This window comes from Somniosus microcephalus, chromosome 5 (assembly GCF_052327205.1).
Source record: "Somniosus microcephalus isolate GS21.2 chromosome 5, FLI_Smic_1.0, whole genome shotgun sequence".
NCBI classification, from domain to species: domain Eukaryota; kingdom Metazoa; phylum Chordata; class Chondrichthyes; order Squaliformes; family Somniosidae; genus Somniosus; species Somniosus microcephalus.
In genome coordinates, this window is record NC_140991.1 from 118,569,203 (window position 1) to 118,585,973 (window position 16,771).

Sequence of the window (16,771 nt, forward strand, 5' to 3'; positions counted from 1 at the left end):
TGTGGTTTTGCCAGGATATTGGGCTTCCCCATGGTGCAGGGCGCCATCGACTGCACCCATGTGGCTTTGCAAAGCTACCACTCACTTAATCTGCAGTTGGTGTGCGACTACGCCCAGCACATTATGATGATGAATGCACGGTATCCTGGCAGCAGTTATGATGCCCTCATGCTGCACCAGTCTGCTGTGTCAGCAATCTTCCAGCCACCACGTCCAACCTGAGGGTAGCTGCAAATACCAGGGCTATGTGCTCTACACCCGACACTCTGCAACCCCACCACACATGGCCAGCAGTCATATAATGACAGCCATGCTGCCATGAGGAACCTCATCAAGCAGGCCCTCAGGATGCTGTAGCAATGGTTCTGCTGCCTTGATCGCACAGGAGGAGACCTCCAGTACACGCCATTTTGTGGTGGTCTGCTGCATGCTCCACAACTTGGCCATCATGAGGACACAGCCCTTGCCACCACGGTTTCCGGGAACACCTTAGGAGGAGAAGGAGGAAAAGGGAAGAGGCAGGCGGCAGATCCCCATTCTGGACGGGCAGTCTGTGAGTGCCTCATCACACTCTGGTTCCAATGAATGAAACCCCAGATCCCCGTTGCTCAACACTTCCCCATCATACTATCTCTCTGTCACTGAAATCACAGTGTCCTCGTGGCCACAAAGCTGAAATGAAAGCCACCACAAAACAAATATTCCAACCATAATTTATAAATGATTATTTTGAATCTTACATAACAAAGTTAACTAATCACCATTGTGCATTCCCTTAGTATCTGTCTTCTGTGTGCCTTTGCCTATTCTAGTGCTCATACGAAGTGCTACCCCAGTGGTTTCAGCATGGCGGGTGGAAGGTTGCTGACTCTCTGTGGCGGACACGGCAGATGGCCTTGCAGGACGTCCTCAAGCAACTCTGGGCCTAGAAGGCCCAGCTATAGGCTGCACCACCTCGGCATAAGTGGCAGCATTCTGTCTGGCTGGCTGACAGGAAACTGCAATGGCACTGGCAAAGTGGCAGTGGTGGAAGTACGAAAAGCTGTCATCCTGAGAGAGGACAGCAGGCTCTAACTCCACAGAGCCACTGCCACTCCCCCGGGGTGGCGCCTCAGCATTCTTAACCATCTGTTGGAGGACAGTTTGCTGCACAGCTGTGAAACCCTGCAAGCCCCTTTCCACACTCGTAAACCCAGCCACGATGGCAGCAGTCTGAGCTTCTATTGCAACACTCAGGCGTTGGGTTGCTTCCGCTTGTGCTGCAATGGAAGCGGCGACATTGCCCATCACACCCAGCATCGTGGTTGGGTTCACAAGTGCTCTAATGGAATTGCCTATCACCTCCAACATGGAAATCCTGGGCTCCAAGCTTCGCCCAAAGCCCCGTGCAATGTTGGAGCCAGACTCCTCCATGCTCCTTGACGCTGAGAAGAGCCTCTCTGGCAGGCCTGCCATTGCACCTAGCATTTTTTTGTGCGCATGCCCATCACGCTTCTTCTGAAGGTCGCCCCATTAAAGTCCTCATCGGAGTCCTGTGCAGCAGAACTCGTGTGCGATCTCACCCTCCGGGGAGCTGGCACCTGTGCTACCCTTTCCTCCTGCCCTGGCTGCAGCCCTCTCGTGCTCGGTGATTCACCATGTACAGATCCCGCCTCTATACTACCCACTAAAGTTCACTCAATGCCATTTTCTGAGCTGGTGCCTGGGAGTGTCAGGTCAAGTGACAGTGCCTGTACATCTCCATCACTCTCCTCCTCTAGTTGTTCGTGGACAGGCTGGGCTGGTGGCAGTTCTTGGGTATCTGAAAGGAGAAAGACTCAAGGGTCGGGTTGTGGTGAGGGAAGTGGGGGAAAGCAAGATTATGGGATCACTTAGCCCTGTCTATAGCATGCTGCTTTCGCTTTTTAGCATGCATGTAGTCCTGTGTTGCAGCTTCCCCAGGTTGGCACCTCATTGTTAGGTACACCTGGTGCTGCTCCTGGCATGCTCTTCTACACACCTTATTGAACCAGGGTTGGTCCCCTGGCTTGATGGTAATGGTAGAGTGAGGGATATGCCGGGCCATGAGGTTACAGATTGTGGCGGAATACAATTCTGCTGCTGCTGATGGCCCACAGCGCCTCATGGATGCCCAGTTTTGAGCTGCTAGATCTGTTCTGAATCTATCCCATTTAGCACGGTGGTAGTGCCACACAACACGATGGAGGGTGTCCTTAGAGTGAAGACGGGACTTCGTCTCCACAACGACTGTGCGGTGATCGCTGCTACCAATACTGTCATGGACAGATGCATCTGCGACAGGTAGCTTGGTGAGGACAAGGTCAAGTAAGTTTTTCCCTCGTGTTGGTTCACTCACCACCTGTCGCAGGCCCAGACTGGCAGTTATGTCCCTCAGGACTCGGCCAGCAGTGGTGCTACCGAGCCACTCTTGGTGATGGACATTGAAGTCCCCCACCCAGAGTACATTCTGTGCCCTTGCTACTCTCAGTGCTTCTTACAAGTGGTGTTCAACATGGAGGAGTACTGATTCATCAGCTCAGGGAGGGCGGTAGGTGGTAATCAGCAGGAGGTTTACTTGCCCATGTTTGACCTGAAGCCATGAGACTTCATGGGGTCCGGAGTCAATGTTGAGGACTCCCAGGGCGACTCCTTCCCAACTGTATACCACTGTGCTGCCACCCCTGCTGGGTGTGTCCTGCCGGTGGGACAGGACATACCCAGGGATGGTGATGGAGGAGTTTGGGACATTGGCTGAAAGGTATGATTCTGTGAGTATGACTAGGTCAGGCTGCTGCTTGACTAGTCTGTGGGACAGCTCTCCCAATTTTAGCACAAGTCCCCAGATGTTAGTGAGGAGGACTTTGCAGGGTCGACTGGGCTGGGTGTGCCATTGCCGTGTCCATAGCCGGTGCCGGGTGGGCTGTCCGGTTTCATTCTTATTATTTCATAGCAGTTTGTTACAACTGAGTGGCTTGCTAGGCCATTTCAGAGGGCAGTTAAGAGTCAACCACATTGCTGTGAGTCTGGAGTCGCATATAGGCCAGACCAGATAAGGACGTCAGATTTCCTTCCCTGAAGGACATTAGTGAACCAGATGGGTTTTTGCGATAGTTTCATGGTTACCATTACTGATACTAGTGATTATTCCAGATTTATTTAATGAACTGAAATTAATTTCCCAGCTGCTGTGGTGGGATTTGAACTCACGTCTCTGGATCATCAGTCCAAGCTTCTTGATTACTAGCCCAGTGACATTACCACTACGCTACTGTTCCCATGTCTCGAATGGCTTCTGCCCCCTTGCGGGTAGAGGACCTGTCTTCTTCTGTATACCCACTGGACCAAGGCCTCCAGTGCTGCATCTGAGAAGTGAGGTGCGCTTTCTCTCCCGTTGTGACATTGCTGCAGCTTCAGTGACAATGAGGTGCTTCTGCAACAAAGCACCTCCCCTTTAAGAAGTGCAGAGAGTCTAGGCAAACCTTTATTGGATTTTGGGCCCCCTGTTGAGCGCTGAGCCAACCAGCAGCGTATTTTGCACTGAGCTCAGCGCTCCAATCATTATAACGTGTAGGCAACACGAATTTTGTGTGCTGCTTGCACCACTTTCAACGGGCACGGGCAGATTGAGCATCGCGATCCCCGCGCCCTTTTTCGGGCCTAATGCAATTTCACCCCCCACTATATCCTTGAATTTTTAACTCCCAATCGTGCTCGGGTTATAGCCAGTTCTCTCTAATATAACACTGTTAAAATACATGTCAGTATTTGTCATTTATTATTCACTCCATTGAGGCTACTTCATTAAGTAGGCAGCTTCACTTTGCTGATGAATGCTTTTAAGTGATTTCTTACAGCACATATGGCACAAACCAATGAAACAAACTTCTGTTTTGATGTTAAACTGTTCATATAAATACCATTCATGTTACAATATTGGCCCATATTTTTCGATCGGAGGCTTCCTGCGTGCGAAGGCCTCTGATCTGGAAAAAATCTATGCCCTTACCTGAGGGCTCCGGAGGTCTGGACATTTCCGCTCCTGGGCCTCTACTATGAAATGTGCAGAGGCCCAGGTATCTCAGGGGCGTATGCGGTTTCCAAGCGTTCCTGGGATCACGTGGGCCATGGGGAACCAATGAAAGAAGGGAATCCCCCTTCATACTTTTGACAGGTCTCAGCTTAGACCCGTCAAAAGTATGAATAAGGATCACTCCAAAAACACATCAAAACATTAAATCCATTTTTTTAAATCACATTTTTAAAATTAGTTTAAATTACATTAAATTAAATATTTTAAACAATTTAATTTTTTGAAAAAAAATTAGTTTTTTACAAGGCTAAAAATCAACTTACCTTTTTTAAAAGTGTTTTTTTAAATTATAAATGAATGAAAAACTTTTTTTTTTACTTTTTTAAACTCTTATGCTGGTAAAAGCAGGCCTTACACTTGCTTTTACCAGGCGTAAGATTTTAAAGTGATTTCAGCAGGCGGAGGTTCTGCAGAAAGCGGAACACTCCACCTGCAGAGGCCCTTCTCCAGGACAGGCGTGCGAACTATTAAGAGGATTCTTGACCGATCAGAAGTGCCGGTTTTCAACACATGTGTTTCGCATGCCTGAAACCGGCACTTGCGAGGTCCCTACGGGTGTGTACACAGCGTGTACACACCCGTTGGCATCGGAAAATACAGGCCATTATCTGTGATCCCACACCATCTACACAAGGTTTTAATCAATTTTTAGCAACTTTATTCTCCTGCTCTTCTCTAATCACAGTCTATTATCTAATTCAAGAACATATCAGTGTTTGATGTATAGTTACTTTAATTACAACTGTTGTTAATCAAAATACACAGTCATTAATAATGTGGGGACAAAGCGATAGCTATTTTAGTGAATGAGTTCACATAATTCATTTATGGAGTGTGAAACAGTTTTCTGGCAATACTGTGCAGCTCGCTGCATTGTGGAAAATGTGATGAGATCCTCATGTGCATTACATCACTTAAATGATGGTTGTCTATTCCAAAGCTTTAATTGGAGCAACACTCTTTATCCTTCAAAAGGGAAAAGTACAAACCAAGCTGGATGCATTATAAGATTTTAAATTTTTCATCTTTCTACATTCAGTATAAAATACTACTGATAATAAATATATATGTATTGTGATAAATGTTCATGCTTTCCTTGGTTATATTTCAAAATACAAAAAATGTAATATGCAATAGAAAAAGTTTGCTTAACATCTAAACATTAGTAATTTATTAGCAAAATGCTATAATTATGTTATCATTGTATAGTTACATTAATGAAACCAATGTGTGCATTATGAGCTTTTCCCTGTGTTTGCATTATATCTTTACCTAAAGTGTAAATTCAGTAGCTAATCAAAATATTAGTAAATATTGACATTTGATGTCACTTTCTAACTTAAGTATTTTAATTGTATGACTTCTCTTTCTTCATTTTCTTCACTGGACTCTATATCAGCGGGGCTGGGATCAGAACAAGGTAGTGGAGTTGGTGATGATATAATGGAGATAGAATCTGGAGATGGGGAAGAGACTGCATCAGTAAAAAGTAGTGACAGTTTTCACCAAAGTTGCTCAGAATATACTCCAGCATCAGAGGGTGAACTGTTGAATGTTGATGACTCTGGGACTGGAAGCTCCCAATCTGAAGCACCCTCCCCAGTCTCCCTCACTGGCAGCCATAGGTTGAGAAACAAAACTGATACGGATGAGATCCCAAGTGCCTCAAATAAGGGAAGTGGCACAGAAGAATATTCAACATGGAGTAATGATCGGCCTTCTACTGAAGATGAAGCAAATTCTGCTGGGAACTACAATGCCAGGTATGAGTTTCCACATTCAGTACCTACTCCTTTTATAGACATTGTGATATAATTTGGTGCAGCCTAAATTCACCCTGCAGAGCTAGAATAACAGCTTTTCCTAATACCTTCCCAGGACCACAGACTGTGAGAACAATCCATGTTCAAGATGTGTTTGATGTTGTAGCTTAATCTTATAGTGGTATTCTGTTTGTACTTTTATCTATTAAATTGGTGTATTTGAACGGGTCTCTAAACAGCCAAGCTATCCCATCATGTGGTTTGTATCATAGCACTTCTTTTTTAAAAGTATTATGATTTATTGAGTTATTAATTTAAAAGTCCTTAGTTATATTTATAGTATATACCTTTGAACAGAGGTTTTTTAGTGCCCTTGATGATCAGAGTGAGCCACAGCTGCCAGTTTCCCATGAAAATCTTCTTATTAATGAACTTATCCGTGAATATCTTGAGTTTAATAGATACAATTATGCAATGTTAGTGCTGAAAGCAGATCAAGACTTGCTTTAAATATTGTCATTTTTGAGGTTTCACAGTAAACTTTTCCACACAGAGGCTGGTCATCCTGAGGTACCTTTAGACAGACAGGTTCTAGTGAATAAGCTGAATGTAGTTGAAAATCAAGCACAAAAACTATGCATCTACGACATGGAATTCTACCTCACATGGTTAATGAGAACAAAGAAGATGGAGTAGAATCTATGACTAAAGGTGCATCTACATCGAACATAAATGAGACCTTAGTAGTAAATGATTTTTTTTTACTGCACCTAAAACATCTCAAAAAGCTTGAATTTCCACTCATGGAATTTTTGAAAGATCAAAGCGGGTAATAAGAATGTTGAAAGCTAAAATCGTTATTAATTATTTCATACTATAGCCTGCAAATTGCTGTCAGCATTAAGCTTAATGTCTACTGTATCAGTGATTTCACTGAGTGCAGCTTATCCTTCATTTACTTCCCCCTTCCTGAATGCTGCAAAATTGCTGTGGAGTGAAAGTTGGCACTGAAGAAGTGCATTACAGTCATTAACATGGTCATTGCTGACATAACTTGATGAAAGCTCGGAGTACCGTATTTTAATGTTAACGCACTGCATGTGCAGTATATTGCTAGAGTCCATATAGAATCCTGTTGCTGCAACAGCTGTTACCTATGATGTAGTAGAGGAGATTTCCTGGGTCCGCACCCAGGCACACTGGAATTAATGGAAGGAAAATTAGGCACTTCCTTTTATAGGTGTGTGCTCTGACCTACCTGATTCTCCGAGGTAAATCGTGCTTGACTAATCTACTAGAATTTTTTGAGGATGTAACTGGTAAAATAGATAAGGGAGAACCAGTGGATGTGGTGTATTTGGACTTTCAGAAGGCTTTCGATAAGGTCCCGCATAAGAGATTAGCGTGCAAAATTAAGGCACATGGGATTGGGGGCAAGGTATTGACTTGGATAGAGAACTGGTTGGCAGATAGAAAGCAAAGAGTTGGAATAAACGGGTCGTTTTCCGAGTGGCAGGCAGTGACTAGTGGGGTACCGCAAGGATCGGTCCTAGGACCCCAGCTGTTCACAATATATATTAATGATCTGGACGAGGGAATTGGATGTAATATCTCCAAATTTGCAGACGACACAAAGCTGGGTGGGAGGGTATGCTGTGAGGAGGATGTCGTGAAACTCCAGTACGATTTGGACAGGTTGGGTGATTGGGCAGAAACATGGCAAATGCACTATAATGTGGATAAATGTGAGGTTATCCACTTTGGTGGCAAAAACAGGAAGGCAGATTATTATTTGAATGGCAATAGATTGGGAGAAGGGGAAGTGCAAAGAGACCTGGGTGTTCTTGTGCACCAGTCGCTGAAGGTAAGCATGCAGGTGCAGCAGGCGGTTAAGAAGGCAAATGGTATGTTGGCCTTCGTAGCGAGAGGGTTCGAGTACAGGAACAAGGATGTCTTGCTGCAATTGTACAGAGCCTTGGTGAGACCGCACCTTGAGTATTGTGTGCAGTTTTGGTCGCCTTATCTGAGGAAGGACGTTCTTGCCATGGAAGGAGTACAGCGAAGATTCACCAGGCTGATACCTGGGATGGCAGGAATGAAGTATGAGGAGAGATTGTGTCGATTGGGCTTATACTCACTGGAGTTTAGAAGATTGAGAGGGGATCTCATCGAAACCTATAAAATTCTGTCAGGCCTGGACAGACTAGATGCAGGAAGGATGTTTCCGATGGCCGGGGAGTCCAGAACCAGGGGTCATAGTCTAAGGATAAGGGGTAAGCCATTTAGGACTGAAATGAGGAGGAATTTCTTCACCCAGAGAGTGGTGAACCTGTGGAATTCTCTGCCACAGAGGGCGGTGGAGGCCAGTTCATTAAATATATTCAAGAAGGAGTTGGATATATTTCTTAAGGCTAAAGGGATCAAGGGATATGGGGAGAAGGCAGGGACAGGGTACTGAATTTGGATGATCAGCCATGATCTCATTGAATGGCGGAGCAGGCTCGAGGGGCCGAATGGCCTACTCCTGCTCCTATCTTCTATGTTTCTATATCTGCTGCGCCCAGGAGTTCCAGTGCGCCCAGGTGCAGATCCAAGTTCGTCTCCCCTCGTGTCTTCAGTTACCAATGAGCTGCTGTGTACTTTAGCTGCAACTTAGACCCCAATATTTACAGGGAGGAAGCGGGAACGACTTTAGTGGCCGGCAGACCTGGAAACATGGGGAACGCGGAGGCCCTGATAAATTTAACGGCAGGACCTCATTTGAATTTTTTTTCTCCGTTTCCTGCCCGGCAGCTAGCCAGATTGAGAGGCTGGCCAACCGTCGGGTGGGAAAGTCTGCAGTAGAAGGCCACAGCCCTAGACCGGACAGGAGGGAGGGAGAGATATCGCGGGGGGACAGGGGGGATGCAGGGAGATTTTGGGGGTGTCAGCATCGGATCGCAGGAGGGAGGCAGATCATGGTAGGTTAGCTTGGGGGGCCAGGGGGGAAACACTCCTGCACCTGCTGACCCACAAGCAGTGCTGAAAAAGCACTTATCTGCTGGATCCGGCAGTTCTCGCCTCCCTTTAGCTGCCAGGTTACCTGATCCCTGGGAAACCAGGCCCGCAGCTGTTAAATCCAAATGGCTGATAAAATCTGAGACACACAACCTCATTAACATATTAAAATTACTGACCCTCCTCTGGAGAACAGGTTACTTGCCCGCTCCTAAAATGCGCCTCCCAGCCCCCCAGTCGAATGTATCTGTGTTTTGGGTGTTTGATAGTTAAATGCAGCCACCTCTAAAAACATATTTATATTTTTATATTTGAGAACAACCAAAGCATGTCTGTCCATATAAGATAAGAGAGCTTTTCTAAACAAATGCAACTGACCTAATTTCAAAACACTAATCCACCATATCAAAAGTATCCTATCACATGCTCACTGTAATTATAAACTAAAAATTCAGAATTTGCTCCTTTAATATCTTGTTATAGTAAATCCATTTGAAGCAAAACGTGCAGTTTTTTCTTTTATTTAACAAAAATGCATCTCCTGAAATATATCTAGCTACAGTAATATCAGCAAACGAAGAAATCCTATAAAATATGTCTCCATATTTAACCTCTTCATTGTCACAAAGTTACATTTATATTTTTGGTACAGATCACCCACTTCCGGTTTTAATAGAGGCGGGACAGGGGGGCGGGAAGCCAACCCGCTCCCAGGAGGCGGGTTGGCACTTTAAATATGATAATGAGGCTGGAAGCCTCGGAGTTAACTGTGGTTGGCCGGGGTTCCCGGGCCTCGGGAATCCCGGCAGCTGCAGCGAAGCGAGGACAGGCTCAGGGAGCGCGCCTTGTGGGCTGGGAGGAGCAATAGTGCTTCCCCTCCGGCCCTCCTAACTCCCCCACCATCAGTCCCCCCTCCCCCACCCCTCCGGGATCATACACCCACCCCCTGCCCCCCCGGGGTCGGGTATTGGACCTACCTGGGGCTACGGCCTCTTCTCCAGCGCTCCCCGCCCAACTAGAAGACAAGCCTGTCAGTCAAGCTGACTTCCGGGCGAGGAACCTGTCAGTGACGTCATTGACTTCCGGGTTTCCCGCGCACATTTGTGTTTCTAATCCTTACCTGTGTAATTTAGATTTGAAACAGGCACAAGCACTGGATCTAACTGGAAGGAGGAAGATGAAATCTCCATTGCAGCCCAGGTGCATCTGACATTGGCAGGATTGGATGCAGAACTGGCGGGTAAGAATGCAAGCTCTGTTGGGCTTTCACATGATTTTGAAAGAAATAATGAGCAAAAAAAGTTTATTTTTCTACAACTAATCCTATCTGATGCAACATTTACTGAAAATATTTGGATTCATATATTATATGTTACAATTACAATCGCAGCAAATTTGGTGCTGTATTGTTCATGCATACGAACATACATACGAACATACGAATTAGGAGCAGGAGTAGGCCACTCGGCCCCTTGAGCCTGCTCTGCCATTCAATAAGATCATGTCTGATCTGATTACTCCACATTCCCGCCTACCCCCGATAACCTTTCACCCCCTTGCTCACCAAGAATTTATCTACCTCTGCCTTAAAAATATTCAAAGACTCTGCTTCCACCGCCCTCTGAGGAAGAGAGTTCCAAAGACTCACGACCCTCAGTGAGAAAAAATTTCTCCTCATCTCTGTCTTAAATGGGCGAGCCCTTATTTTTAAACAGTGATCCCTAGTTCTAGGTTCTCCCACAAGAGGAAATATCCTCTCCACATCCACCCTGTCAAGACCGCTCAGGATCTTATATGTTTCAATCAAGTCACCTCTTACTCTTCTAAACTCCAACAGATACAAGACTAGCCTGTCCAACCTTTCCTCATAAGACAACCTGCCCATTCCAGGTATTAGTCTAGTAAACCTCTGAATTGCTTCCAATGCATTTACATCCTTCCTTAAATAAGGAGACCAATATTGTACACAGTACTCCAGATGTGGCCTCACCAATGCCCTGTACAACTGAAGCACAACCTCCCTACCCTTGTATTCAATTCCCCTTGCAATAAACGATAACATTCTATTAGCTTTCCTAATTACTTGCTGTATCTGCATACTGACCTTTTGTGATTCATGCACTAGGGCACCCAGATCCCTCTGCATCTCAGAGCTCTGCAATCTCTCACCATTTAGATAATATGCTTATTTTTTATTCTTCCTGCCAAAATGGACAATTTCACATTTTCCCACATTATACTCCATTTGCCAGATCTTTGCCCACTCACTTAACTTATCTATATCCCTTTGTAACCTCCTTATGTCCTCTTCACAATTTACTTTCCGACCTATCTTTGTGTCATCAGCAAATTTAGCAACCATACCTTCGGTCCCTTCATCCAAGTCATTTATATAAATTGTAAAAAAAATTGAGGCCCCAGCACTGATCCCTGTGGCACACCACTCGTGCCAACCAGAAAATGACCCATTTATGCCTACTCTCTGTTTCCTGTTAGCTAACCAATCTTCTGTCCATGCCAATATGTTATTCCCCTACACCATGAGCTTTTATTTTCTGCAATAACCTTTGATGTGGCACCTTATCAAATGCCTTCTAGAAATCTGAGCACAGTACATCCACCAGTTCCCCTTTATCCACAGCACATGTTACTTCCTCAGAGAACTCCAGTAAATTGGTTAAACATGATTTCCCTTTCAGAAAACCATGTTGACTCTGCCTGATTACCGTGTACTTTTCTAAGTGCCCTGCTATAACGTCTTTAATAATAGCTTCTAACATCTTCCCGATGACAGATGTTAAGCTAACTGGCCTGTAGTTTCCTGCTTTCTGTCTCCCTCCCTTATTGAATAAAGGAGTTACATTCGCTATTTTCCAATCTAATGGAATCTTCCCCGAAGCTAGAGAATTTTGGAAAATTAAAACCAACGCATCAGCTATCTCACTAGCCACTTCTTTTAAGACCCTAGGATGAAGTCCATCAGGACCCGGGGACTTGTCAGCCCACAGCTCCAACAATTTGCTCAATACCACTTCCCTGGTGATTGTAATTTTCTTGAGTTCCTCCCTCCCTTCCATTTCCTGATTTACAGCTATTTCTGGGATGTTACTTGTATCCTCTATAGTGAAGACCGATGCAAAATACCTGTTCAATTCAACTGCCATCTCCTTATTTTCCATGATTAATTCCCCAGACTCAATTTCTATAGGACCAACTCTCACTTTGTTAACTCTTTTCTTTTAAAAATATCTATAGAAACTCATACTATCTGTTTTTATATTTCTAGCTAGCTTTCTCTCGTACTCTCATTTTTCTCTGCTTATTAATCTTTTAGTCGTTCTTTGCTGTTTTTTACATTCTGTCCAATCTTCTGACCTGCCACCCATCTTTGCCCAATTATATCCAAAGTGCAGTTTTTTATTTACTTGCATGTTCAAGAGCAGAGCTTCTATTTTGGCAACAGTGTGGAGCATAGCATCAACATTCTGAATCACCAGAACACCCCTTGTGTTTGTTTCCAATATACTGGTGTAGTGACACAAGAAATTCTGATATCAGTGATGAGGGCAGTGGGAGGAGCACTGCAGTGTGAGTTGGTGCTCCTTGGCTGGGAAGGTTGATAATATCAGCCACATTTCTCACTCCTGATTGAGATCCAGTGACTCTTGTTGGAATGTACAGGTGCAAACTAAGGGGGTAATTTTGCCAGCCCTGGGGAGACGGGTATGGAGGCGGGACTGCCGGAAAAATGGCAGAAACTGGTAGCGGGTACCGAACCCGCTCCTAACCCGTCTCCGTGCCATCTTCCTGGGAGGCGGGTCCCTGACACGCGCAGGGACCTGTCTCCTAGAGGCGGGAAGGGAATTACAGCCAATTAACTGCCTGTTGGCCGGACATCATTGGGGGCAGGACTAAAACCCAACAACCAGCAGTTCCGCCCCCAACGCATCCCCATTGACAACATCCAGCCCTAAGAGTCTGTCAACATCAGATCCAAAAAGGATGAAGGTCAGCTGAAATAGACAGATTTTTGGACTCTAGGGGAATCATGGGATATGGGGATCAGGCGGGAAAGTGGAGTTAAGGTCGAAGATCAGCCATGATCTTATTGCATGGCGGAGCAGGCTCGAAGGGCTGTATGGCCTACTCCTGCTCCGAATTCTTAAGTTCTTATGTGATATCTCTCGTAGTGGAGTAGGCTACTAGTGTTCACTATCTAAGCTCACGCATGAAGAGCGACCATTTGGCAAAGAACTGGAGGGCTGCAGGGTCTGTGGAGCTGCACCCCAATAGTCAGCAGCTTCAGGAGAGGAAAAAATACCTAGGCCTAGAAATTCATTAGCCCCCTAAAATCGAGCGCGGGGATCGTGATGCGCGATCACCCCGCGCCTGTTCAAAGGAATGCAAGCAGCACGCGAACTTGAATACACCTGGAGCACTGTGTACAGTTCTGGTCCCCTTGCCTAAGGAAAGACATACTTGCCTTAGAGGGAGTGCAACGAAGGTTCATTAGACTGGTTCCTAGGATGAGTGCCCTATGAGGAGAGATTAAGTAGACTGGGCCTATATTCCCTAGAGTTTAGAAGAATGAGAGGTGATCTCATTGAAACATATAAAATTCTTAAGGGGCTTGATAGGGTTAATGCTGAGAAAATGTTTCCCCTGGCTGGGGAATCTAGAATACGTGTCAGTCTCAGAATAAGGGGTCGGCCATTTAGGACTGACATGAGGAGAAATTTCTTCACTCAAAGGGTTGTGAATCTTTGGAATTCTCTACCCCAGAGAGCTGTGGATGCTCAGTCGTTGAGTATATTCAAGACAGAGGTCGATACATTTCTGGGAACAAGGGAATTAATGGATATGGGGATAGTGCAGGAATGTGGAGTTGAGGTAGAAATTCTATCGATTCTGGAACGGTTCCTGCAGATTGGAGCATAGCAAATGTAACTCCGCAATTTAAGAAAGGAGGGAGAGAGAAAACGGGGAACTACAGACCTGTTAGCCTCACATCAGTAGTTGGGAAAATGCTGGAATCTATTATAAAAGATGCAATAACTGGGCACTTAGAAACTAATAGTAAGATTGGGCAGAGTCAACATGGATTTATGAAAAGGAAATCCTGTTTGACAAACCTATTGTGGAATTCTTTGAGGATGTAACTAGTGGAGTAGACAAAGGGGAACTGGTAGATGTGGTGTATCTGGATTTTCAGCAGGCCTTCGATAAGGTCCTACACGAGATTGGTGAACAAAATTAGGGCACATGGAATTGGGGGTAATATACCAGCATGGATTGAGAATTGGTTAACAGACAGAATACAAAGAGTAGGGATAAACGGATCTTTTTCAGGATGGCAGGCTGTGACTAGTGGGGTACCGCAAGGATCGATGCTTGGGCCCCAGCTATTCACAATCTATATCAATGATTTGGATGAGGGGACTAAATGTAACATTTTCAAATTTGCTGATGATACAAAGCTAGGTGGCAGTGTCAGTTGCGAAGAGGATGTGAAGAGGCTTCAAGGGGATCTCGACAGGCTCAGTGAGTGCGCAAGAACATGGCAGATGGAATATAATGTGGACAAATGTGAAGTTATCCACTTTGGTAGAAAAAACAGAAAGGCAGAGTATTTCCTAAATGGTGAAAGATTGGGGAATGCAGATGCTCAAAGGGACCTGGGTGTCCTTGTACGTGAGTCACTGAAAGTGAATGTGCAGTTGCAGCAAGCCATTAGGAAGGCAAATGGTATGCTGGCCTTCATTACAAGAGGATTTGAGTACAGGAGTAAAGAAGTCTTACTCCAATTATATAGGGCCTTGGTGAGACCACACCTGGAGTACTGTGTACAATTTTGGTCTCCTTACCCAAGGAAGGATATACTTGCCATAGAGGGAGTGCAACGAAGGTTCACGAGATTGATTCCTGGGATGGCGGGACTGTCGTATGAGAAGAGATTGAGTAAACTAGGCCTGTATTCTCTTGAATTCCGAAGAATGAGAGGGGATCTCATTGAAGCATACAAAATTATTACAGGGCTTGATAGGATGGATGCTGGAAGAATGTTTTCCTTAGCTGGGGAGTCAAGAACCAGGGGCCACAGCCTCAAGATAAACAGTAGGCCATTCAGGACTGAGATGAGAAGAATTTTCTTCACACAGAGGATGGTGAATCTTTGGAATTCTCTACCCCAGAGGGCTGTGGAGGCTCAGTCATTGGGTATATTCAAAACAGAAGTCGATAGATTTCTGACTAGTAAGGGCATCAAGGGATATGGTGATAGGGCCGGTGAATGGAATTGAGGCAGAAGATCAGCCATGATCTCATTGAATGGTGGAGCCGGCTCGAAGGGCCGAATGGCCTACTCCTGCTCCTATTATGTTCTTATGTTCTTAAGATCAAATGGCCAACTCTATGTATAACTCTATGACTCTATACAAGGCTATGGACCAAATGCTGGAATATGGGATTAGATTAGACAGGGCGTGATGGCCGGCGCGGACACGATGGGCCGAAGGGCCTCTATCCGTGCTGTATAACTCTATGACTCTATGACTCCAGCTCTTATTTCTTATGTTCTTATGAACTTTGTGGTGCCTGCTGATTGCGGCATTCAGCCCAGCACTGTGCCTCAATGCTCAGCAAGGGGCCCAAGTTCGTGCGTGGCTAGCAACACTTAAAGCTAGCCTGCACTACTTAAAGGCAGTCTGCGCCTCTTAAAGGAGAGGTGCATTCTGCCTGCAGCAGCTCATTGACCTGGCTGGGGAAGAGAGTGAGAGGAGGAGAAAAGAAAAATTATGTCACAAGGGAGAGAACGTGTGCCTAGGTTCTCTGATGCAGCACTGGAGGCCTTGGTGCAGGAGGTCAACTCAAGGACAGAGCTGCTGTTTCAACAGGAGGCCCTCCAGGCAACAGTGTAAAGTTCAATGGGAGCAAATAGCCACTGTGGTGAATGTCAGCAGTTTAGCCCCAAAGACCTGGACGCAGTGCAAGAATAAGCTTAATGACCTCACATGAGTGGTCAAAGTCAGTGAATTCATCTTCAAATGCCATATCCCCCCATCTACACCACGAGCCTCACACACTGCTCAATGCACCACACCCCCATCACTCACCTACCAACAACCTCTACCAATCACGACTCATACTTCACATTCATAGCTTCACCTCACCCTCACATTTTTTTAATTCATTTTTATGAGATCTGGCCGACGCTGGCAAGGCCAGCATTAATTGCCCATCCATCGTTGCCGTTGACAAGGTGGTGGTGTGCCACCTTCTTGAACCGCTGCAGTCCGTGTGGTGAAGTTACTCTCACAGTGCTGTTAGGTAGGGAGTTCCAGGATTTTGACCCAGCGACGATGAAGGATCGGCGATATATTTCTAAGTCAGGATGGTGTGTGACTTGGAGGGGAACTTGGAGGTGTTGGTATTCCCATGCGCCAGCTGCCCTTGTCCTTCTCGGTGGAAGAGGTCGCGGGTTTGGGAGGTGCTGCCAAAGAAGCCATGTCGAGTTGCTGCAGTGCATCTTGTAGATGGTACACACTGCTGCCACGGTACTCCGGTGGTGGAGGGAGTGAATGTTTAAGATAGTGGATGGGGTGCCAATCAAACGGGCTACTTTGTCCTGGATGGCGTCAAGCTTCTTGAGTGTTGTTGGAGCTGCACTCATCCAGGCAAGTGGAGAGTATTCCATCACACTCCTTACTTGTGCCTTGTAGACAGTGGAAAGGCTTTGGGGAGTCAGGAGGTGAGACACTCGCCACAGAATACCTAGCCTCTGACCTGCTCTAGTTGCCGCTGTATTTATGTGGTTGGTCTAGTTAAGTTTCTGGTCAATGGTGACCCCCAGGATGTTGATGTTGGGGGATTCGGCGATGGTAATGCCGTTGAATGTCAAGGGGAGTTGGTTAGACTCTCGCTT

At 45.7% G+C, this 16,771-nt stretch overlaps 1 protein-coding gene across 2 annotated transcripts in view; it reads left to right on the forward strand.

The window, feature by feature from the left end:
- The window catches only part of cobl (cordon-bleu WH2 repeat protein), a 568,107-nt gene that overhangs the window by 469,873 nt on the left and 81,463 nt on the right, over positions 1-16,771 (forward strand). For both annotated transcript variants that reach the window (XM_085988107.1, XM_085988108.1), the window contains 2 exons: positions 5,490-5,853; positions 9,984-10,090. In XM_085988107.1, the coding sequence (XP_085844233.1) occupies positions 5,490-5,853; positions 9,984-10,090 (471 nt within the window). The remainder of the gene's footprint in view (positions 1-5,489; positions 5,854-9,983; positions 10,091-16,771) is intronic.